At 41.9% G+C, this 23,575-nt stretch overlaps 4 protein-coding genes across 8 annotated transcripts; 2 read left to right on the top strand and 2 right to left on the bottom strand.

The window, feature by feature from the left end:
• Positions 1-761: 761 nt before the first annotated feature.
• cxcr3.2 (chemokine (C-X-C motif) receptor 3, tandem duplicate 2) lies at positions 762-7,580 on the bottom strand. 3 transcript variants are annotated; one of them, XM_086077363.1, is made up of 3 exons: positions 7,513-7,580; positions 5,450-5,700; positions 762-4,386 (listed from the first exon to the last, which is right to left on the bottom strand). In XM_086077363.1, the coding sequence occupies exons 2-3, from the start codon at positions 5,486-5,488 to the stop codon at positions 3,271-3,273; spliced, it is 1,155 nt and encodes a 384-aa protein (XP_085933489.1). In that variant the 5' UTR covers positions 5,489-5,700; positions 7,513-7,580; the 3' UTR covers positions 762-3,270. The 3 variants fall into 3 exon arrangements, with proteins under 3 accessions (XP_085933489.1, XP_085933488.1, XP_085933490.1); XM_086077362.1 differs by having other exon boundaries at positions 5,450-5,539; positions 7,513-7,558; XM_086077364.1 differs by lacking the exon at positions 7,513-7,580 and having other exon boundaries at positions 5,450-5,517; positions 5,621-5,634.
• A 1,626-nt stretch (positions 7,581-9,206) lies between these two features.
• Positions 9,207-12,096, top strand: cnfn (cornifelin). The gene is made up of 3 exons (XM_086078984.1): positions 9,207-9,337; positions 9,406-9,542; positions 10,358-12,096. Exons 1-3 carry the CDS (start codon positions 9,226-9,228, stop codon positions 10,445-10,447), a joined length of 339 nt encoding a protein of 112 aa, XP_085935110.1. The 5' UTR covers positions 9,207-9,225; the 3' UTR covers positions 10,448-12,096.
• A 200-nt stretch (positions 12,097-12,296) lies between these two features.
• tlr21 (toll-like receptor 21) lies at positions 12,297-17,595 on the top strand. Its single transcript, XM_086078214.1, has 2 exons — positions 12,297-12,331; positions 14,371-17,595. The coding sequence occupies exon 2, from the start codon at positions 14,443-14,445 to the stop codon at positions 17,386-17,388; it is 2,946 nt and encodes a 981-aa protein (XP_085934340.1). The 5' UTR covers positions 12,297-12,331; positions 14,371-14,442; the 3' UTR covers positions 17,389-17,595.
• Positions 17,596-18,562: 967 nt separating this feature from the next.
• Positions 18,563-23,473, bottom strand: prr19 (proline rich 19). 3 transcript variants are annotated; one of them, XM_086078837.1, is made up of 5 exons: positions 23,282-23,473; positions 23,041-23,120; positions 21,392-22,348; positions 19,671-19,804; positions 18,563-19,575 (listed from the first exon to the last, which is right to left on the bottom strand). In XM_086078837.1, exons 2-5 carry the CDS (start codon positions 23,057-23,059, stop codon positions 19,075-19,077), a joined length of 1,611 nt encoding a protein of 536 aa, XP_085934963.1. In that variant the 5' UTR covers positions 23,060-23,120; positions 23,282-23,473; the 3' UTR covers positions 18,563-19,074. The 3 variants fall into 3 exon arrangements, with proteins under 3 accessions (XP_085934963.1, XP_085934964.1, XP_085934965.1); XM_086078838.1 differs by having other exon boundaries at positions 19,671-19,780; XM_086078839.1 differs by having other exon boundaries at positions 21,392-22,343.
• Positions 23,474-23,575: the final 102 nt, after the last annotated feature.

Raw genomic sequence — 23,575 nt, 5'->3', positions numbered from 1 at the left:
TGACTCATTCATCTTATAACTTATTACACATGTTATAACGCTGCGACAGAACATATTGTATTAGTTTGAAAAGGAATACGCATTAGTAAAGTTTTATTTTGAAGACTACTCAAGCGCGCTTCGAAACTTCCGGATGCGGGAGGCTCTGACTTGACGCTTGCGAACAAAGAGAGAAACAAAGCGGACGCAATAGCAGCAGCTGGCCCACAGAGGGCGCTCTTAAGTTATGTTCAAATGTATGTAAAGTAACATGCAAAACATTTTGCATATAATAATTATTATTATGTCCTCCGGGTCTTCTTATGAGACTTCAAATGTAAGAAAAAAAAATCATATATTTTTTTCTTCTGAAAATTTCTATTTTAAAATCCTCAAATTACAAAATGTTATATTTGTAAGATTAAAAATTGTTCCCTGCAAAATAGTGACTTTCCCTGTAAACATTTTCCCCCCTGTCAGTATCCAAAACCTTTTTCTGAAAAAAATATTTAAAACATGCAAAAGCTTAAGAACAAATGTAACCAAAAAATAAACAGCATTTTTTAACATTTTCTTAGAAAACTTTTCCCCCCTAAAAAAATATACGATTTTCTCAACAATAGATAGAATTTCTCCTCGAAAATATACAACGTTTTTCTCTCAAAAATAATGAGTTGATTACTTTCCTTTCTCACCTGGCACAATGCAAAAAAAAAAAAAAAAAAATTAGTACTGTGCAATTGTAGAGACATAGATTATTTTATTCCTCCAAAAATTAATCATTCAAATCATAGCACATAAACCAATGCTGAGGCTTGTATGCCACCTTTAACATCATACATGAGTTACAATCATTTCCTCTTTTTCTTTTCTTTTTGCAACACAGAGCGCACACATGCAGCTGGATGTTTGGAGCCGCAAAAAAAGAGACACAGTCAGCAGAATTGTTTCAACTATTTACATAATTTTCACTCGGGTAACTTTGTTTTCATGATAAATGAGAAGAAGGGCACAATTATATTCCCAGACTAACTACAAGTGACCAAACAAGTAAAAGCATTTAAAATTCAATACATTTACAATTAATCGGTAAGAGCAGTACTATTTCACAAGTTTACCATACAAACAAAAAACATCCAACAACACAATAGGTCATTAGATGTTTTTTTTTTTGTTTGTTTTAAAGCGGCAATATTAAGCATGAGGCGGCACCACAACGACACAGAGAACTGTTTCCAGTCTTGATCAAGAAGGGAGTACCGTATAACTCTTTTTCACTGCGCAGTACTTACTAGTGCTCAAATCCAAAGACTGGACTCCCTCAAAAGAGCAGTCAGCTGTATAGAAGATATTTTTTTTAATTTAAAATTCTACTACTAGCCTATAAATCACTAAATGGTTGGATCCTGAATACCCTAAGGAAATACTCATGGAACATAAACATCCAGTAGGGTTCTGATGTCAACAGACTCGGGTCAATTAGTGGAGCTCAGAGTTTAAAGCAAACATGGTGAAGCAGCATTTAGCTGTTATGTCGCATGCAAAGGGAATAAGTCTTAAGAATGCTTTTTAATCCAGGACAACCCATACCTAGGATTAAGGTCTTTCAAATCTTTCTTTTAGTAAATTTTCCTTTCATTTTAAATGTCTTAAATTATTCTGTTTTTAAATGTCTTGAATTATTTTGCCTTGAAATGTTGTTCTGTAGCAATGTTGAGCACTTTGGGTATGAAATGCACTATATAAAGGAAACTGCCTTGCCTTGCTTTACTCACTATTGATGCATTTTCACTGGCAAAAAGTGGTACTATGAGGTACTATTTCTAGTACCAGGTTGCTCATGGTTCCTGTCATAAAACACAAATAGACATGACAATTTATCACGCATGCTGTCTAAACTCGAGACGTCGCACTACTAAAAGCCACTATGTCCACTTTGCTGCAACGTTGTGTTTTCTCACACGACTTGTTTGATTTTTTTCTCTCTCAATATTATTTAACTTTTTTTGTGCCAAAATATGGAACTAGTTTCTCAAAAACGACATTATTTTCATCAATCAAGGTTATTTTAGTTCAAGAAAACTGACGCAAAAACTCAAACTTAAATTCAAAAAACATTTTCGTTAACGAAATAAAATAAAAACAAAAAAGTATTTTTTTTAAACGAAAACTAACTGAACTACATTTTACGTTCACAGAAAAAAACCCTAAAACCAAAACTAGTTATAGTGAAAATGTCCTTCGTTTTAGTTTTTGGTAATTGATTTAATGCATAAGCTTTTGGGGATGATTTAAAATGTGATTTCAAGTAGATTTATTTATTTATTTATTTTATTATACTTTTTTTTTTTTTTTACTAAAACTAATACCGAAACTAACTCAATCCAAACGAAAACTAAGCATTTATTAAATAACTAAAACTAATAAAAACTAACCGAACCATCCTAAAAACTAATCTCATCAGGAAAAAAGGGTATTTATTTCTGTGTCCGTTTTGCAGCAATTAGCATTAGAATATAGCCAAGTGTCATCATTATTCACAAATCTGAAAAGCTTTTTGCAACATGGCCCTGGTTGATCTCGTATACTCTGCTGCCACCTGCTGGCTATTTTGGTAATTACCATTGCTTGACGCATTCTCTTCAGTTCAGAGGCTGCATCAAAGCCTTCTGTATGCTCGAGCATTAAAAAACATAGAAAACGTATAAATACGTTTTATGGACTATAATATTTAAAATAGAACGCTTTTATACGTTTTTGGGGAGAAAATGAGTTATAACAAACTCAATTTAAAAAACAGAACTTAAAACGAAATCAAAACTAACTAAAATTCCAAATCTAATAACCCTCACTGTAGCGTTAGGTTTTGAACGAGGAAGTACTGTATGCTTCTTTTTTTGTCTTTTCACAATTTTTAAATGAGAAAACATTTGAAAATTTGCATCAGGTTTTAGAATCAGTGGAGCCCAGCGTTTCCCACACCATGTTAATACTTGGGCGGGCCACCCAAGTAAACTGGCCACCACACAAGTAGTTTTCAAGAAATGTAAAATGTATAAATTTGTTTTTATATATATATATACGTTGCGACCGGATATACTGCACGTAAAGTTGGTTTGCCGTCACTTTGTGGATCGTGAGGCTAGAGGAGACTTAGTAACAGGAATGAGACCCCCCCATACGCCCCCTGCCAGATTAGACGTAGATTTCAAATCTGTGGGAAACACTGGAGCCAGCACCGCGCAATGGAAAAGCGGTACAGTACTATTCCGGACCCCCTCCACTTCTCACTCATCTTCCCACCATGACCGAGTAGGACGTGTTTTCGCTCTCGGCCGAGCTGTACGAGCCGACGGCCTTCCGCTTCCTCTCCCTCCATTGCTCCGCCCCCGACCAGCCTCGCTCGCCCAGCAGCCCCTTGCACATGCGCGCCATCTCCCTGCGGAACTTGACCCCCACGAAGCCGTACAGCAGCGGGTTGAGGGCGCAGTGCGACAGCCCGACGCTCTCGGTGATCACCGTGCCCATGTCCACCACGCGGCCGAAGCGGCAGCCGCCCGCCACCGCGCCCAACCTCTGCAGGCCGTCGGCCAGCTGGAAGCAGTTGTACGGCGCCCAGCACAGCACGAAGACCGCCACCAGGGACACGATGAGGCTCAGCGACTTGCGCTTTTGCCGGCGGCTGGCGTTGCACAGCGAGCGGAAGATCCGGATGTAGCAGTACAGCATGATGAGGAGCGGCAGCCCGAAGCCCAGACTCACGCTGAGCAGCTGCAGGCCGGCCTGCCACTGCTCGGCGTTGTCGGTGAACCACACCTGGCACAGGAGCGGCCCCGGCCCCTCGCCGATTCTCACCTCGCCCACCTGCTTGAAGGCGATGTCCACCCCGCCCAGGGTGAGGCAGCAGGCCCAGATGAAGGCGCAGGCCACCTGCGCCTGGCAGGTGTTGCGCTTCCAGCCGGAGCTGACGGCGTGGACGATGGCCAGGTAGCGGTCGAAGCTGATGCAGGCCAGGAAGAGGATGCCGCTGTAGCGGTTGAGCGAGAACAGGGCGCCGGAGACCTTGCAGACCGCCTCGCCGAACACCCACTGGTGGGCCCACTGCGTGGCGAAGAGCGGCAGCGTGAAGGCCAGCAGCAGGTCGGAGACGGCCAGGTGGAGGAGGAAGGTGTCGGTCAGGGAGAAGGAGCAGCCGCCGCAGCCGCCGCAGCCGCCGCCGCGGGAGTGGCGGTAACGGCGGATCACGCCCAGCACCAGCCCGTTGCCAACCACGGCCAGGATGAAGACCAGGATGTAGACCACGGGCAGGTACCGCTGCGCAAAGGCGTAGATGTCCTCGTGGGGGCAGGGGCCCGCGTACGTCTTGCTGGTCTCGGGGGACGACGTGTAGTTGTCGTAGTCGATTATCTGATGACATACAAGAACAGCAGTTTCCTTTCATCGGCACCATTCCAAATTTTTATCGCAATGAATCTCGTGATTAACTCATTTGCTCCCAAAAATGTATATATACGTTCTATTTTAAATATTACCGTGCTCCCAAAGACGTATTTATATGTTGTTGTTTTTATGCTAGAGCATACAGAAGGCTTTGATGCAGCCTCTGAACTGAAGAGAATGCGTCAAGCAATGGTAGTTATTACAAAAACGGCCAGCAGGTGGCAGCAGAGTATAAGAGACCAACCAAGGCTATGTTGCAAAAATACCTCAATTACTCACAATTCTAAATAGATTTGTGAATAATGATGAAACTTCGCTATATTCTAATGCCAACACAAATCTGCTGTATCTTTTGAGTTAATTGATGTAGTAATTTCATAGTAATTCATGAAGTTACTAGAAGTTAAAAAGAGGGTTAGGGGTACTGTGCTGCAAAAAGCTTGATGGCATTAGCGTTTCATGTTGGACATTGGTGATATTTCAGTTTTCCGTATCAATATTTTCTTAAATGAATCGCCCAAGTCATTTTTTCAGGTTTTTCAGGAAACACAAACTAATTGAACCATTTGCATCATGAGATCAGTTAGGCAAAAAAATTTTTTTTTGCAAAAAAACAAACAATAAAAACAACAACAAATGGCTTAGGCAATTCTTTTAAGAAGAAAAAAACATGCAAAGCTTCCAATTTGGGCTTTCTCCTAAATTAATTTTTTTTTTTGTAAATTAAATGATTTATTTGGTATGAACATTACAAACATGAGGAAAAATAATAATACCATACATAGAAATAACAAAACCATATTTAATCCGCCTTAAAATATCACGAAAGAAAATTTAAGGTGGCTTGGAGAAACAGCTTGCATGCATATCTAGTGCAAACTGTATTTCTGTGCTTTAGAAACAAATCAGCTTGTGATATAAAGCAGGGATGTTCTGATATAGTGTACGTTATTATATTTAGCATTCATATTTTTGTTATACTAAACAATATTCTCTAGTCGTTTGGCCCTTAATGGGAAATTTCACTCACCCAGTAGTCCTCCTCAGTGGTTGCCATGTAATCATCCATGTTGGTTGCAGATGTGAATGGCCTGCAGACTGAAAAGCGTATCAAGCAAATCTGTTGTTTTGCAGTCACAAAAGTGGGATGGGAAAAAAAAAAAAAGAAGAAGTCACAATTTCGGGAACCGAATCCTCACACGCTTTTGGACAGACGCAAACATAGATTGTCGTAGGAATGGATGAGCGTCTTATTTTTGCCTTGCAGGAAATTATGACACGCTGCAAAAACAAAAAAAACAAAAAAATTAAAGTGCTGCAGACAAGTTTAAAAGATCTTTTATGGCAGACAGACAGTGCGTGACTGATGTGGATGTTGTGGAAAAAAGGTTCTGCAGAAGCATCCCTCGTGGTGTTCATTTCGTATTATCATCAAGCTTAAAAAAATAAAACCTCGAAACGCACACTAAAAGGAAGACAAGCTTGACTCGCCCCCGAGAAGACGATAATGCAGAATAAATGGAAATGCAGTCAGTTAAAACTTCAATTAAAATCATTTTATACATATATGGGATGCGTATAACAAAACTGTCAAACATTTTTCCACTTTGTTAGGATTATGTAGCGGACACAACATGCCACTGGCAAATCTTCTTCCACCATCCACAGATGTTTTTTTTTTTTTTTTTTTTTAAACATTTGATCAAATCCCAAAAATGGAGCTACTTTGCACACAATGTATGATAAAGGCCATATTTTTGTGAAACTGCCTTCACAAACAAAATCCATTGAGGTGACATCACAATACACCAAATAGTAAAACTACGACCCATTAAAAAAATAAAAAACTTGAGTTTGATTTTTTTAAATTGCTGTTCTCAGTAAAAAGGTTGTTGCTATACAGTTTCAGAGTGCTGATGATTCATCAACTTCTTCACACTTCCACATATTCAGGCTTAGCTTTGACCCAAAAAAAAAAAAGTCTTCTTTTTCCTCCCCGATTTCTGTTCACAAACATCTCATCTGCCAAAAGTGTGAGGAACTGAATCGTCTTGTGGTTACTTTTGTCCCGACTGAGGGTCCTCTGGTAAACTCAGCGCTTGCACAATAGCGCAGATGTTTCTTTTACTTCTGTTCCGGTCAACGTTATTTGGAATGGATGCAGCTTTATAGGAACGACACGTTTTCCAAACAAGTGCTTTACACTTTAATACACTTGCATTGGAAGAAAATAACACGCAATCATATGTGCAATCTGAATTCACATGTATAACGAAAGGTATGGTGTTCCACAGGGTTCAAGTGTGGGGCCTCAGATGAGACCTCTAAGGACAGTTTTGCAAAAGACAAAAAAAAATGGGCCAAAAGTGTTAAAAAAAAAAAAGTTCCCTTTCTATTCATTTTAAAACAGTTGACTTATTTTGTACTTCTTGTCCAGCCATTTGTATTTAATATAATTTTTTTGCAATCGTGTATGACAACTGCAAAATAAGATTTTTTTTTTTCACCAGACCTGATATGCTTGATAAGTTTCATAACTTTACATCCATGTTTAGGCCCTCAAAAATAGTGCTGTCACTATGGAATATGTTTACAATCGATTATTCTGTTGATTATTCAATCGATTAATAGACTAATCAGATTCATTTTAATTTTGCATTTAAGTGTATTCAAAAAGCACCCCCCCCCCCCCGCCCCCCAGATTACTGTTTATTCTGATTGATGTACTATGTTACCAGTTCAGTCATTGTTTCCAAATGTGTTTCTAATTGTCTTGTTTTGATTAAACACAGAAATCAGGGAATAATTACTGTTGATATGCTGAAATCAGAGGATTGGGACAATTTTACATGAAAAAAAAAAAAAGAGGCCCCAAACGGTTAGTCAATTAATTTGATAATCGATTACTTGTCGATTAATCTTGGCAGCTCTACTTAAAAATGTACTTGTTTTTGGAGCGAGATCACGAAAAAATTACAAATTTACAATCGGGATTAGGGACCTTGAAAGCGGTCACTGCTGTTTTTGGCCCTTATAGAACACTCCTTACTTCAATGGCTGGTGGTGTGTGCTTGTATTTAGTTGCGTGCTTACTTTCAGTCTTTGTTGCTTCATTGTTGCTGTCGTTCTGCCAGGACTGAAGGTTTTGCGGTGGTGGTCGTTATTTCCCTCGCTTTTTTTGTAGCTTTTATTAATCGTACTATGATGCCCCCTGCTGGTGTGGAGAGGCATGCGAGAAGGCAACGTTGTTGTTTTTTCTCTCTCCACAATATACTGATTACAAGAAAATACTTTCACTTCCTCTGTTGCTGCGTGAGGATTTCACTATGAAGCGAGGCTAAATGTTCACGGTTCCCTTTTTGAATTTCTTTGGAGTACTATATTTATGCAGCAAAAGCTAGAAAAGGTTACAGCTGCATACATTGACTTAAGGCCAAATCAAGTTTTCATTGAAATGAATTAAAATGCCAGTAATCTGCCAAGTACTGAATGGTTTTGACACTTGTCTAACTGGACATACAGTACAATCAATAATGTTGTTTATGTTATGTAATGTTGTTCAATGATGGATGTTTTATATATTTGTTGTATCTAGGGAGAGTAAAATTCTAAAAAAATAAATGACTAAAAGTGAAAACAAAAACGGATATAAAAAATATTATTCAAAAATTAAATAATAAATAAATAAATATAAATGGAAATAACAACAACAATATAGCCATAAATAAATAACTGCATGCAAAAATAAAAAACGAGATTCAAAAAATATAAATAAATGTTGAAATAAATATACAAATAAATATATAAATATAATTAAATCTCAATCAATAAATAAAAATGGTAATTTGAACAACATTTCATCCTGGCAGAGCAGGAAATAAATAACTGAGAGCAGAGTGTTTTTATTGATTGACTGATATTTAATTCTATTTATATATTTATTCTTGTATTTATTTCAACGTTTTTTTAAAAAATATTTATTTGTACTTATGAGTCAAAATGCTTAAGACAATTTCATCTCTTGTTCATGTCAAGTTTATTTATACAGTGTAGCCTTTAATCACAATGAAGTTTCAAAGGGCTTCACACACCCACAGTTGACAAATATTAACGACATCCCCCGATCTAACCACAAGATGGCAAGGAAGAACTTGATATATATATATATATATATATATATATATATATATATATATATATATATATATATATATATATATATATATATATATATATATATATATATGTATATATAATGTTATTTGTATTTCCATTTTTATATATATTTTTAATTTAATTTTGGAATCACATTTTTTATATCCGTTTTTTTATTTTCACGTAGTCACTTATTTATTTATTTAGTCATTTATTTCTTTAGAATTTTGGCAGTTTTGGGCCTCCATAACCCTGCCCCCGAATCAGCCGGGATAGGCTCTCGTCCTACTGAAGGGCAAGCGCTATAGAAAATGGATGAATGGATGATTTGTTCATTCTGATGGCGAGTACAACACGTACTTCACAAATACAAACACACGTTTAACAATTCATCTATCCAAAGTGTAGATGGCGTGCACACGCCACACCCGCTCCATTTTCATTCCTTCTCCGCTCTTCAATGATTGCCAGCTGATACAAAAAGAAAAAAAATCATAACACACAAATGAATCACGTTGGGCGCACCCTTTTGAATGCTGCGCTACGCCCCGAAATCAAACACTCAAGGTGGGTCGTCGCGCAGGCGCTATGAGAGCCCACCCGAGAGGGTGAGCGCACATCGGCGAACATTTTCCGTCCCAGCTGGCAGCCATGTCTTTCCAGCCCAGCGTGATCGCCTCCCAGCCTCAAGTGGTTGCCCGCCAGTCCGCCGTGTCCGACTGGAGCTCCGACACGTTGGACTGTTGTGACGACTGCGGCATCTGTAGGCGTTGAAATGGCAGGAGCGAGCGGTGGTCGGCGGCGCTCTTACGCTATGTGTTTGGTTGGCAGGTCTGTGCGGGACCTTCTTGCCGTGCATCCTGGGGTGCAAGGTGGCCCAGGACCACGGCGAGAGCTGCTGCCTGGCCTTCCTCCCTGGCTCCTCGGTGGCTTTGAGGACCAGCGTGCGACACGAGTACCGCATTGAAGTAAGTTGGGTCAGGTTATGGGGCTTAATCTTTATGGTGGTATTGGGTCATTTTGTATAAGACAACCCAGAAAGTTGGGTCAAATTGACCCATAAAGTGGGTCGGTCCATTTTTGATCCATAATTGGGTTACTTTTGACTCAACTGTTTTTCGAGTGTATGTTCTTTTCTGACTATGTTGTACGCAGCATCATTTAAAAAAGTGCATAGAAACTTGCATTTTCTATCCATCCATTCATCCATTTTGTGGAAGCTTGTCCTCTGAAAGGTCACTGGTAAAGTCAGAGCTCATCCCAGCTGGCACACCTTGGACTGGCGTCGTCACTCGAATTTACACCAATGGACAATTTTAGAGACTAGAGTGAACCTAACGGACACATTTTGGAATTATAAGACAGGGAAAACCCACACAAGCATGTGGAGAACATTCAAACTCCTAACAAGAAGAACCGAAGCGAGATTTGAACCTCGAGCTGATGCAAATCTGTTATTTCGAATGTCCTATTGGGAATGAATGGGTAATTTTGGGTTGAAAATGTTTGCTGAATATCGGCAAAATGAACTTTTGGAATTAGAAAAATAATAGCCTACAAGGTGTGAATTTTTGGAAGATGTTGATATTGGATTGATGCAAATCAGAAGAATTATGTGGAAGTAGATGCATGTCAAAAATAATGGGTGCAAGAAAACCAGCAATAACATAATCAGTACATTGCGTACGTTGTTTACCATTACCACCAAATGCTACTTTGAGGAAATTGCATAGTTTATGGTTCAAAGTATGTCACCGTGTGCGTGTACCGCTTCCTCCCACAGGGTTCGGTGTGTAAAGACTGGTTCGTCATGGCCTGCCTGATGCAGTGTGGACTGTGTCAAATGGCACGAGAGCAAAAGATGAGAGGATAAAAAAGAAGACAATATAATTTGAACAAAGAACAATTTGGTGGAAACCATTCTTTCAAGTAGCATAATGAATTGTCGTCAATTACTGTTTTATAAGTATGGGACTATAACAGTGATAAATAATAATACTTTTTTTCTTTGCTGGCATGAAATCAGTTACTGATGTCATCTGAATCAGCGTTTCCCAACTTTGTTGAAGCGAGGTGCATATTGTACATTAGGAAAATGTCACCACCAAAGAAAATTGGCACAAAAAGTCCATAAATATTAGTTGTCAAAATGTACCCACAAATTGATTTAATGTGAAATCTGAGCTCGTTTAGTTAAACACAAAGCTCTTAATGCACATTTCAATGACAACAATTTTGGGAGCAATTAAAGACCCTGTAAAGGGAATTCCTAGATTTGTTTCAAAACACATTCCACTGGTTTGAGATCATTTATATAAATGTACAAAGACTGTTAATTGTGGAGATATAGCCGGTATAGCGTGAAACTCTTTTTTTACCATTTCAGTTTTGCATATTTCTTTCGGTGTGGCTAAAACGGGGCCAGGTGGCGTATTTGAGGCCTGGGCGGCATGAGTCGCACCTCCCCCACTCTACAAGATCTTGGGCACCTTTGTTCAGCATCAGCGGCTATCTGTCACGCTATACAGTTAGCTAATGATGAGTTATTAACATTGTTTTTCAGTTTCAATTTATATTTTAGCCGTTTTGGATTTAGTTATAGCAGTATGGCTCAATGAATAGAATTGTATTATCTGTCTCACTCTCAGAAGAAGGGCAACGGGTTTTTACATTTGCTATCTTGAAGGGAGTCTAGGACCGGTCTCAGCCGGTCGGAAGGGAGGCACAGGCTGATTATTGTTTTTCTCTAATCTGATTTATACCTATGGGAACAGAAGGGGGGATTTTCTTGTATTCACTGAGTTGTAAACAAATGTACTGTGGGCTGATGGGAGGAGACTTTTCGTATTCACCCACTTTTCAATAAATAATGATGTGCCGGAGTAGAGGACACACAATCTGAACAAGACCACTGTTTGAGAGAGTTCAACTGTTGTCATCAAAAGCTTTTGATACCTTTGCAAAGGGACTTCTTCACCAGAATCTCACCATTCAGTTAATTGAACACGCAAAGAGTACAATACTTAATATTGTCTACTCTAACACTAGCTAGCTTTGCCAACTACAACTGAAACCCTTATGTTATATACTTGGTTGGAAGGTTAATATCACTCTTTGTAGAGTGTCAAATTTAGAAGACATTTGTTTTCACTTTAAAAGGGACTCAAGGTGACATTGGGTAATTTCCCGTGGCACACCTGACGATCTCTTGCAACACATTAGTGGTTGGGAATCACTGATCTTAAATGTGAAACGGAGACGCTTAATTAGTCACAGCATATGGCGGCTACGCCGGCTAGCGAGTAGCAAGACTAGCACAAGAAGCTAACTTCAAAGTCAGTAAAGTCTGTCCAAATCCAAGTCCTTCACAATATATATATATATCTTAAGTTTTTCCTTGCCATCTTGTGGTTAGATCAGGGGATGTCGTTAATATTTGTCAACTGTGGGTGTGTGAAGCCCTTTGAGACTTTATTGTGATTAAAGGCCATACTGTATAAATAAACTTGACATGAATAAGAGACGAAATTGTCTCATGCATTTTGACTCATTATTTATTTTGACAATCACATCCATCCAATAACAATAGTGTTTGTGTGTTGTCAACTCATGACTTTTCAAATGTTTTCCTCTTTGGGTTTGTTTACTCTTCATTTGGCGTCAGCAAAGCACACATGAATTGCAAAGTGTCGCCTTCCTCTTTTCGACTAACGTGAAACTGAGAAGGCAACGAGCGGGACGCATTTCCTTTGACCGGGTAAGATAAAATAACTCCTTAATCATCTTCTTCTTCTTCTTCAAATACTCATATTTGTCTTTTCATGCAGTATTATGTGTAGAGTATGCCAAGGGTGTGTTCTCGCAGGGGACTTGAAGTGGTCAAAGCATGTTTACGTTGCAATTATTCCTTGTTTTGGAGTGCAAAAACCGACCGCTGAAGAGAACTACAGGCAAAGTGGTAACGTAATGTAAAAAGTGCAGTTACATCAATTGTAGCAGTCTTAGATGAATAGCATTTTTTTCCCATGTCAACTGTCAAGCTCACACAGGAATATTTTTGTGTTTGGTGCATTTCCCTAGAAGCAGTGGTGGGTAAAAAATGGCCCATGGGCCACATAAACACCCCCCCCCCCCCCCATTCTTTAATCTAGTCCACTAAATTTTTACATGACCAAGAGTCCTATGTACTATACTGAAAAAAAACAAAAACATTTTGACTTGCATATATGAAAAAATAATTTGAGTAGAAGAGGGGAAATTGCTGTACCACATTTCAATCATGCACAACCGATATTTAGGTCCCTCTTTTTTTCCACTCTTTAGGATTATGCAAAAATACAGTAAAACATAACGTAACAAAAGTACAAAATTACCGGGTACAAAAAGTAACTAAATACTGGGAGTAAGAATGCTAGACTTGGACTGAGATAGAAAAGCAACAAGACATGACAAGGACAATGAACAAAAGCAGGGAACTAAATACAAACAAACTGACGAGACAACGAGAGACATCTTGACAAGACACAAAACATAGATCATGACAAATTGATGGGAAATATCAATAGATTAGAAAAATAAACAGTTTTACACATAAATGTTAAGTATTTTCAACTTATGAATTTGGTTATAATTAGAGCTGTCAAACGATTCAAATTTTTAATCAGAGTAATCACATCTTAGAATTTTGATTAATCACGATTAATCGCTTACTAAAAAAAAGGCTTTTTTATCACAAAAAAATTCCCGCCAATTTTGAAGAGCACTGGTTATGTGTTCATTCTTTTGACATTTAATGTTATGAGGACGTCTTCAACATTTTTTGATCCACTGCACACGCTCATCTTCCTCTTTTTTCAAATCAGTTAATTACTTGCATAAATTTAAAATGGGAAAAAAATTACCCCAATATTTTGACATGGACAAATATTCTAAATGTGATATGCAAACATTTATTAAATGTTTTACTTTAATGCATGTAATTATGTTTATTGCTCAAACACAACCTGTGCTACCTTAAACGTAGCCATCCGCTGTCACGCTAAAGAATCATCTATGGTCAAAATTAATAGTGCGATTAATCTGCGTTAATTTATGATTGTGATAATTTTTTTGTAATTAATTAATCAGTTAACGCTTTAACTTTGACAGCACTAGTTATCATTTACATTTAGTATGAGTCATGCAAAATGAGAACAGATGATTTACTTTGCATATTCCAATTTCTCTCGGCATTTTGGCCCGTTATTTAATTTGCCAATCACATCCTTCCCATAAATATTCCATTGCCCAAGTGTATGTGCGCATGTAACCAAAATATTGTTTACATTTATCCAATTATTATTGTTTACTTAATTATAAATAATACATTACTATATGGCTGCAAAAAAAAGAAAAAAAAAAGAACACGAGTGCGCAGTTGAGCTCTGGACAAAATGTGAAAAAGGAAACTATATTTATGGTAAGGAAGTGTAAGCCTCACATTCATGTTTAAGCAAACATTGGCGTCAGGTTTTTGCGGTGGAGGTTCCATGCGTCGTAACTTGACATGAAGCAAGCTCAGGACACGATTTCCTTTTTGTACATCAAATGAATGTTCTCTACTAAAATGAAGTGAAACTCCGTTAATCCAGCCCCCCACAAAAAACAGCCAAAATGTTCACGTGATGTCTTTAAACAAATAAAAGGGGTTATTCATTTGGAAAATCTGGTCACCCCCCCCCATTGATGACGACAAACTGCGCATGCGACTTCTGTACTCTGAGATTCATTTCCTGCCCTGCGTGTTTCTGCCCTCAGATTCCCACGGATGAAAGTCCAATATTAGCGTGGAAAGGAGTCCGTGGGACTGCCAGGAAAAAAAGCGGCCCCATGGCGGCTCTTGTCTGTCGGCTGTTGCCGCTTGCGCTCGTCCTGGCGGCGGCGGCGGCGTATACCTATAAGGACTGCATTGAAGTGTTCGACTCGGGGAAGCGCAACTTCAAATGCAACCAACGAAAGGAGACGAACATATCCGCAATCTTGGAGGACCTGCCGCCCGTCGTCATCAGTCTCACCATGTTGACAAATTCAATCGTGTACATTCCCAACAACACCTTCGCCAAGTTCAAAGAGCTTCAGGAGCTTCGGCTGGACGGCAACCATTTGCACACCATTGACGCCTTCGCTTTCAGCGACCTGAATCAACTCCGGTCTCTCAACTTGTCCTTCAACAACATCTCCCGGCTGAGCCCCTCGCTGTTTTCAAGCCTGCACAATCTCACCTACCTCTCCCTGAGGGGCAATCGGCTCAAGCAGCTGCCGGTAGGGATTTTTTCAGGCATGCGCAAGCTCCAAACTTTAATACTGCGCCAGAACCTCCTCAGAAACTTCTCAGGGATTGTTGATTCTGTGTCACGCTTAGAAAATCTGCAGAGCCTGAACTTGTGCTGCAACAACTTAAATTCCCTGCACCACAACCAAATTGGGTTTCCCAGGTCCCTGGTCAAGTTGTACCTGTGCCGAAACAATTTGTCCACACTGGGATGCGAGCGCTCCTTCCTCTCGGACGTCAAGATCTTGGATTTGTCCTACAATCCTAGACTGCCGGCGGAAGCTTTTCTCGGCGTGGACCTGGCGCGAACCAACTACCTGAAGTTGCGCTCGACCGCGGTGAACGTGATGACCCTTTTGAGCGTCAGCAACATCAACCTGGGCCACGTGGACTTCACCGGCACGGGCGTGAAAAACAACTCCGTGCTCCTTGAGCTGTGCAAGCTGCTGAGGCGGAAGGTGAAATACGTCAACGCGCTGCGTCTGGGCAGCAACGGCGTCGGGGACCTTCAAAAGGAAACGCTGTCCTACTGCCCAACCATCACGTCGTCTGTGGATTTATCACAAAATCACATAAGGAGCTCCATCAACAAGAACTCACCTTGCCTCGGCTTTCTTGGCCACAATCGCTATTTGAAAAAGTTAAATATTGAGCATAACCTACTGACCACCCTTTACAACTGCAAGAACGTGAAGCCTTTCTTTCATTTGGAGGAGCTCAGCTTCCGCTACAACCGCATCCTAATTGTGTCCGCCTACGCTTTCCATCACACGCCAAATGCCGTTACCCTGAATTTAAACATCAACAATATTGCCTTTCTGGCAACGAATGCTCTCAAGGGACTTTCCAAGCTCCAGATGCTGCGTCTGGACAACAACCTTCTCACCGACCTGTTCGTTGAAACCTTCGAGGATCTGTCGGCGCTGCAAACCCTCAACCTACGCAACAATCGCATCTCTGTCATTTTCAACAAGACCTTCCTCCATCTCAGCAATCTAAAAGTGCTGGACCTCGGCGGGAACAAGATTACCAAAATTTCCTCTTCGGGACTAGAAGGACTCCAAAACCTCTCAAAGTTATACCTGGACGGAAACAACCTGAGGCAGATTGACATGGCACTCCACACCGTGTTTCAGCACACGCTCACAGTACTGGATTTAGAAAATAACTTTATTCACTTCTCCGTCCTAAATGTCAGCTCACCATTTGTTAACGTCAGCAGACTTAGAGACTTGAAGATGGGCGGCCAGCGTCCTTACGGCCTCAACCTGTTGCCCAACAAGTTTTTCCGCGGCCTTCGCAATCTCACTCATCTTTATCTCACCAACAATCAAATCTCCTACATTTCCCCCGATGCATTTGATGACCTGACAGGCCTGCGCTTCCTCACCTTGGACAAATGCTGCGACGTGAACATCCTGCTGCAACCGGGCATTTTTAAGAATCTTCGGAAACTGTCCAAGTTGACTTTAGAAAATGCGGGCATCCAGACCTTTTCTCGAGCGGTGTTTGGCAACCTCAGCCAGTTGCAGTCATTGCAGCTCAATCACAACGGCATGCAAACCCTCGACGTGGACACGTTGAACCGTCTGTCCAATCTGCGCTACTTGGACATACGCAACCTTCCGCTCAGCTGCACTTGCATGAACAGCTTGCTGCAGAACTGGACCGCCAACAACAAAAAGGTCCAGGTGGTGTACCTCCAGAATCTGCCGTGCCAGGCGGGTGAGAAGAACGACTTCTACAACTTCGCAACCAACGTCTGCTACGTGGACCTCGGCGAGTATCTCTTCTTCAGCACGGCGGCCGCGGTGGTCCTGTTGACAGCCTTCCCGCTGCTTTATGTCAAACTCTACTGGAAAATGAAGTACGGCTACTACGTGTTTCGCTCCTGGTTCGGCGAGCAGTGGCGCAAGTTCAAGGAGGAGGAAGAGAACTCCAAGTACGACGCGTTTGTGTCCTACAACTCCAACGACGAGGATTGGGTCATGGTGCAGCTGCTGCCCAACCTGGAGGGCAACGGCTCGTCGTTGAAACTTTGCCTGCATCACCGCGACTTCGAGCCCGGCCGCGACATCGTGGACAACATAGTCGCCGCCGTGTACAGCAGCCGCAAGACCATCTGCGTGGTGAGCCGCAATTTCCTCCAAAGTGAATGGTGCTCCCTGGAGATGCAGCTGGCCAGCTACCGGCTCTTCGACGAGCACCGCGACGTGCTCCTGCTCGTCTTCCTGGAGCCCGTCTCAGAGCGCCAGATGTCGTCCTACCACCGCATGAGGAAGGTCATGCTGAAGAAGACGTACCTGCAGTGGCCCGCCTCGGACTGCGTTAACCCCGAGCAGGCTCAGGAGCTGTTCTGGAATCAGCTGCGTCGCGCGGTGAAGGCAGGCAGCAAACTGGAGACGGAGGACAGTGACAAAACTCAGGCGGCTACGGACGACGGCGATGTGGGAGATTCTGACACTCGGACTCTCATAGCGGATGGGAACTATTACATATATTAAATAATTTGCACTTTCTATAGCAAGTTAGGTTCTCAGTCATCCAGGTCATTTAAACCGCAAGAGTTGACTAGAAGTAAATGAGTGTCATCCAAGAACAGGCTAATTTTAGCTTTGAAAAAGTCCTATAATCCTTGATCTTTTTTGTTATTTTGAGAAGACACCGTCTGGAAATTGTGAAACCCCTTTTGCTCCCAGCTGTTTTGCTGGATTTTTACGTATTTTGCAAAGTTCCATTGCTATAAAAACATGGAACCTACCAAAAGAAAGATTAGAGTCTCTTCTTTCATCAGGAAAAAAGTACATTTGTACTACAACTGTTTCTGTTTTGCAGCAATTAGCATTAGAATATAGCTAAGTTTCATCATTATTCACAAACCTGAGAAAAATACATTTTTGCAACATGGCCCTGGTCGATCTCTTATACTCGGCTGCCACCCGCTGGCCGTTTCTGTAATAACTACCATTGCTTCAAGCATTCTCTTCAGTTCTGAGGCTGCATCGGAGCTCTAGCATAAAAAAACAAACGTATAAATCTGTTTTTTGGACCATGGCAATATTTAAAACTTTTTCTACGTTTTGGGGAGAAAAAGAGTTAATGCCATTAAAAGCGGTGCCTTGAGATACGAGTGCCTTGGCGAGTATTTGAGATACGAGCAATCGCTTGATAACCTTGCGAGCAAGCGGAATTCTCGCGGTATTTGTTTACAAATACTATGAGAATGCATCTTGTACTGCTCCCCGCTGATACGTACGCAAGCGACCAATCAGTCGTTGTTTAGGGCGGGACATGCAGCTATGACAAATCCAGGAAGTGCCGACGTCGGGGGAAACAAACAAACCTAACAGACGAAAGGACACTGTAATTATTCTGTTCTCGCAGAATTACTCACCGACATTTTCAGCTGTTGTCGTGATTGGTCAAAGCAAACGTGCACAAGATGCCGCATCGTCCAATCAACTCGAAGTATTGCACAGCAAGTCCCTCCTCTGCCGACTGAAGTTCCAGATAATGTGAAGAACTCCCGAGTGTTCAATCTGGTTTGTGAGGTTAATCGCTCGGACGATTGTTTTTTTTTTTGTTGGTAATTTGTAATGACATTCCACGTTTTGTTCAAGGTTTAATTTGTGCTTATTTTTTTATTCAAAACAGCACACTTTCACTCTGTCTATGAAATACAATGAGTGTTTACAAAAGAACAAAAATTAGCAAACAAAAGTGAGTTCAAGGGGAATTTGATGTAGAACATTTCTTCGAGTCTATGTGCCGCCCCACTAGTCTAAAAACAGTATTGTCATTAATACCGCATTAATGGAATAAGAACTGACCAGATAAAAATCAATTGTTTTCATCTATCTTAGGGGGCTGCCATTGTTTGCATTGGGATGGCGACAGAAAATGATGTCAAAGCACTCTCAGGATTGCGTCGCAAACGTCACAGCTCACCTGGTTTCCGGGTTTGGCCAGGAGACGTTTGCAGCGAGCACTTTGACATCAATTTCAGTCGCCAGCAGAGGGCGTATAGGACAAAATGACAGACCCCTGGGATGGATGAACTGACGGATTAATCGGGTTAATTCTCATTTCAAGAATGCAATATTCAGTGGTTGGACTAGTGAAGGAACACTTTTGAACATATTAATTGTTAAGAATATTTCTTGCCTGACGTTCCCTCTTGACGTGATGTGTTAGTACAGCTTCCTGGGGCGAAAGGACCAGTGTTTGGGGCTTGACAAGGACATGAATGAAAATGCGGGACTTTCGAGGTTGCAGGATGGCTGGTAATGGTGGTCGTGGAGGGAGGTAAAAGGCTGGGAGGCGAAGGTGGAGGCGAAGGAGTACTGGTGACGTTCAAAGGTGTCCCGCTCCAGAGAAAAGTTCGGCGGCGAATATCGGCCTGCCAGCTCCCGGCAGGGGCTGAGCTGCGTGTAGCTCGCCTGCGACCGACTCGACCTCCTCTGCGTAAAACAGCCGTCGAAGGGGTCCAACTCGACGGCCGCTCTGTCGAAGTCCTGCGCCGGCGGTTCCGCCTGCCAGGCGGGAGATGGGGCGAACAGCTGATGTACCGCCGCCGAGGAGCAGCTGGAGGAGCCGAAGTCCATGCTGAACTCCGGCGAGACGCGAGGCCTGAAGATGTCCTCCAAGAAGCCCGCCGAAGTGTCCATGGGGCTTGTTGGCCAAGCGTCCGTCTTCACAGGACACAAAGTGAGGTGGAGGTAGCTAAAGACTTTGCCCCAAAAAAACAACACACACACACACACACAAAAAAAACCGATGTCCTTACCCGGCTGAAGTGCTGCTGTTGCGGAGCACTGAGATCCCAAGAAACACGCTTTCTTTCCTTCCTTACGTTTTCCAAAACAGGAGCGTCCTCGCTTCCGAAATAGAAGGAATCTGAAAAATTGACTTGAAATGGTCCTGCGAATGTGTTTAAAAAACAAAAAAAAACAAACAAACATGCTATTTATTTAATTTGACCGAACTAAGCTTTTTGTTAGTAGTGCGTAAATTAAATGGGAACTAAGCCCAAATTTTTACAACTTTTAAAGCAATAATACATTTTATGTTCCAGCACTACTGTAGTCAAAACACAGCACTATGATTAATATTCCATTTATGAATAAAAAATGAGTGCTAACAAGTAGGGATGTAATGATAATGGCAATATCATGATATTAAAACTGCCACAATATTGTCGTCGTCATGTCACGATCATAAAAGCAGCACATCTGTTATAAAAGTCAGGTTGATTTCCATTTGTGCAGTTCTAGCACTCTCTAGTGGCTAGTTTTTGAGTGCAGTTGAATTTTCACAAGGCATGTTTTGGCCTATGTTTAAAATCCACGCTAATAGTTATTTTTTCACAATATTGTGACTTTTTTCTTTTTTAATTGTAATTATTATTATTTTTTTAATTTTATTTATTATTATTTATTTATTTTTAAATCGCCAACCTCCCCACAATATCGTGATGTTTGATTATCGTTACATCCCCACTCAAGGGATTAATTTAAAAACAAATTATTAAACACATAATTTTCTGTAATTAATTGCGACTAATCACTTTTTCTACTTCTGCTTCTACTATATTCTACAAAGCTTGCAACAGATACTTTTGCTCAAACCTTGCTCTTTTGAGCACAGGAAGTACCTGTTGCCTCCCGGACCATTTGAAACCGTGTACTCGAAAGTCAGACCTGAGCCCTGGTTCCATTACAAAACACGTGCAACTAAACAGTAATGCCGCAAAACTGTCTATTTACGTAATGGCGTTGTCCGTGCGTCGCGGTTTGGATTGGGACATGCAACTCTGTCCACTCACGCATGTAAAGGGGTTATCCCAAAAGTTTCAGGAACCGGAATTTTGACCTTAACCCAAATATTGTCTGCATGTAAACTTGGTCATTAGTCAGGTTTCCATCCAATTGTTTCAAATGTTTTAAGCGAATTTACTGAAAATGCGCAAAACGGACATGCGACTTATGCTCGTTTATATCGGTTCTTCTTTTGCGAATATTGAGAGGGGACTCCGCCGCTGTAGGTGGCGCTATACACCATAGAGATGTGATCTACCAGTAATTTCAAAGAAGAAGAAGAACAGGAAGCAGCGTATGAGTTTTCTTTTGTAATTCTTGAACTGTATCGTTGCATTAATATTCTCTCATTTAATTAATTCCAAAAAGATTTCTGTTTCGTCCCCCCAAAAATACCTTACTTTATTGTCCGCCATTGCTTTGCGACTACAAACGTACCTGTGATGTACTATCCGGTCAAAATGTGCGACGTGTATCCGGTCTTGCCTGCGGTTATTCGCAAAACCTGTTTCCATAGCCAAAATTTGCATTTTCCTTTTTTCGATACGCTTCAAAATCCACCACCCCTAAGCGTAAAAACTTTTTTGCAAATTTTGGGCCCTTTTTTCGAATTTCTGGCGTTTCCATTTAGTTTAACAAGAATACAAATGGGTGGATGGAAACCCAACTGGAGATGCCATTTTGTACCTACCTGGCGTCAAGCGTGTATCCCGGTCTTTCCGCGTGGTCTTCGGATTCTGGACCTCTTTCCGAGGGTGTGGTTGGAGGCCGTTGCCTGATTGCATGGAGAGAAGATTCTGCTGCAGGTTCTGGCCGTGCGCCTGCCGCAGTGCCCGTAGCAGCACCTCCCTGCTCTCCGCCAGCAGGTCCCGCTTCCTCATTAAAGGGAAGCGCAAGGTGTCGCGCAGCCGCTGCGCCACCACGTCGATGGACTTGCTAGCAGCTCCTTCTCTTTGGGCGTGAGCATCCACGCTGGTTTTCGCGGCGACGGGCCGACGAAGAATCGGGCTGGGCGCTCGCGGCGGTTCAGGGAGTTTCTTTCTCGGGGGCGTGCGCTCGGCTGAAGACGGCGGCCTCCCGCGTGGATCGGGTTTCGTCCTCTTTGCCACCGGGGTACGGGCAGAGGCTAGGGATGAAGGATGCTCTTGTTGTATTTGGTCTGGCGTCACGTCTGACGCCTGGCTTTTCTTCTCACGTGCATCTGTGGCTTCGGCCTCCTCATCTGGACCACTGGCATCACAAATGACATGTGGCGACGTCGTCTTTGCCTTGGTCTCCTTCTCCCCCAGCAACAGCCGTTTGATGTCGATGGACTTCACCTCGCGGTTGAAGAAGCCGCGGCGGCCGATGAGGCGGGCCTCCGTGATGACGCTGGCTTCCTGCGTGGGCGCCACCGCGTCGCAGAGCGGCGGAGAGAGCGACGCGCCGTCCCTCCTCCGGGCGTGGCGGCAGCAGCCGTGCAGATGCTCGATATCCAGGCCGCACCGACGGTGGCAGTGGCGCGCTTCCACCTTGGAGGCGTTCTTGCCGCCTCTCGTCTGACTGCGGTCCTTCCGTGACCTCAGTCGTTTCATTTTGGGCTTGCTCGTGTCCGTTTGGCATTTGCAGGCGCCGATGGGTCGTCCCTCAGGCGCGTGGCTCATCTTGACTTGAAAGAGAGAGAGAAAGAAGTTATAGACTGAAGAAATTTACTTTGGAAAACTCTGCCATACACATACAGAGTTGATATCTCCCTTTTTAAAAATATAGGCTTAAGATATGATTGCTATATGATAGCAGTCAATTCAACTGACTAGAGAACAAGCAGGAGTTGGGCAGATACTAGCGAACAGCACTTTAACACATGAATGAGATTTCCATTCATTTCAATTGGCAACTGTTATTTGGGATTTGCAAGGTTTGAATTAAGCACATTTCTCATTTTCTTCTTTTCTTTTTGGATTGTGCCATTAGAATTACGTATGAAGAATTGCCCGTCACTGCAGCGCAGCTATGGTTTTACTTTTTTTTTTAAACCAGCTGCCAACGATTTTAAATACAAAAGTACGTTATTATGTTATTATTATTATTTATTTACTTACTCACTTACTTATGGTACGTGTTTATTGTCGTTTGCATTGCTGTAAATGTGCAGTCATAATGAGGCTTTGCCCTCTCTTGTAGCTAAACAAGCAAAAATAAGTAGAAGCAGCTCTCCGATGACGCAGTGCACTTTTATCTCAATGCAAAAGGCACTGTTCAATGCTGAACATTGATTTATTGGGCGTGCAAGTGTGCAAGTGTACCATGTTGTGGCAGTGTTGCAGCATGGCAGGCGGTTAAAATGTCAACTTTACTTACAGACTGGCGACGTCGCCATCTATCGGACGTTAGCAGAGCCAAGCCAGAAGACGGATCAGCGTCCGAGGAGGTTACCGCACCTGCAAATCAATTCATATTTGTCAATTGTCATATTTATAACATAAGAGGAAAAAAAGGACAAAAACCCTGCACGAGTGATCATAAACGATACAATCGAGCACGTTTGTTAGCCGTGTGGAGATACGGTGCCTAACAGGTGCAATTTGAACAGAAGACACACCTGAATGAAGTTACTGCACTGCGTCCAAGTTAAATACGACCAAATATGAGTCGCGTGTAGCGGAATTAACTGCAAACCCGTCGCACCAGCGTTATAAAACAACCCAGAACTGGTTTCCGAGAGTTTGAGCGAGTTTTTAACGTTTTAACTGACGTTCCAAACGCGATGCTGCGGATGGCGAGCGCAGCGTTGGCGCTCTCAAACGTCCCAATGAAGCGGGACCGGTCCATTGACACACTTCTACGGGGGAGTCTCACGACATAGCTAATCTTTATCTCTTATTTCCCAATTTAA

Source organism: Leptonotus elevatus, chromosome 6 (assembly GCF_054856555.1).
Source record: "Leptonotus elevatus isolate MCC_2025b chromosome 6, RoL_Lele_1.0, whole genome shotgun sequence".
NCBI lineage: Eukaryota > Metazoa > Chordata > Actinopteri > Syngnathiformes > Syngnathidae > Leptonotus > Leptonotus elevatus.
This window is presented reverse-complemented; position numbering and strand designations above follow the sequence as displayed.

Coding starts and splice junctions, on each gene's coding strand:
- cxcr3.2 (XM_086077362.1), bottom strand. CDS start 7,533: ATGAAGCAACAAAGACTGAAA. Junction 5,540..7,512: donor TGAAGCAACAAAGACTGAAA/GTAAGCACGCAA, acceptor GCAAAACAACAG/ATTTGCTTGATACGCTTTTC. Junction 4,387..5,449: donor CCACTGAGGAGGACTACTGG/GTGAGTGAAATT, acceptor GTATGTCATCAG/ATAATCGACTACGACAACTA.
- cnfn (XM_086078984.1), top strand. CDS start 9,226: ATGTCTTTCCAGCCCAGCGTGATCGCCTCCCAGCCTCAAGTGGTTGCC. Junction 9,338..9,405: donor TTGTGACGACTGCGGCATCT/GTAGGCGTTGAA, acceptor TTTGGTTGGCAG/GTCTGTGCGGGACCTTCTTG. Junction 9,543..10,357: donor GACACGAGTACCGCATTGAA/GTAAGTTGGGTC, acceptor TTCCTCCCACAG/GGTTCGGTGTGTAAAGACTG.
- tlr21 (XM_086078214.1), top strand. CDS start 14,443: ATGGCGGCTCTTGTCTGTCGGCTGTTGCCGCTTGCGCTCGTCCTGGCG.
- prr19 (XM_086078837.1), bottom strand. Junction 19,805..21,391: donor GGATACACGCTTGACGCCAG/GTAGGTACAAAA, acceptor ACACATTCGCAG/GACCATTTCAAGTCAATTTT. Junction 19,576..19,670: donor AACAGCAGCACTTCAGCCGG/GTAAGGACATCG, acceptor TGTCCTGTGAAG/ACGGACGCTTGGCCAACAAG.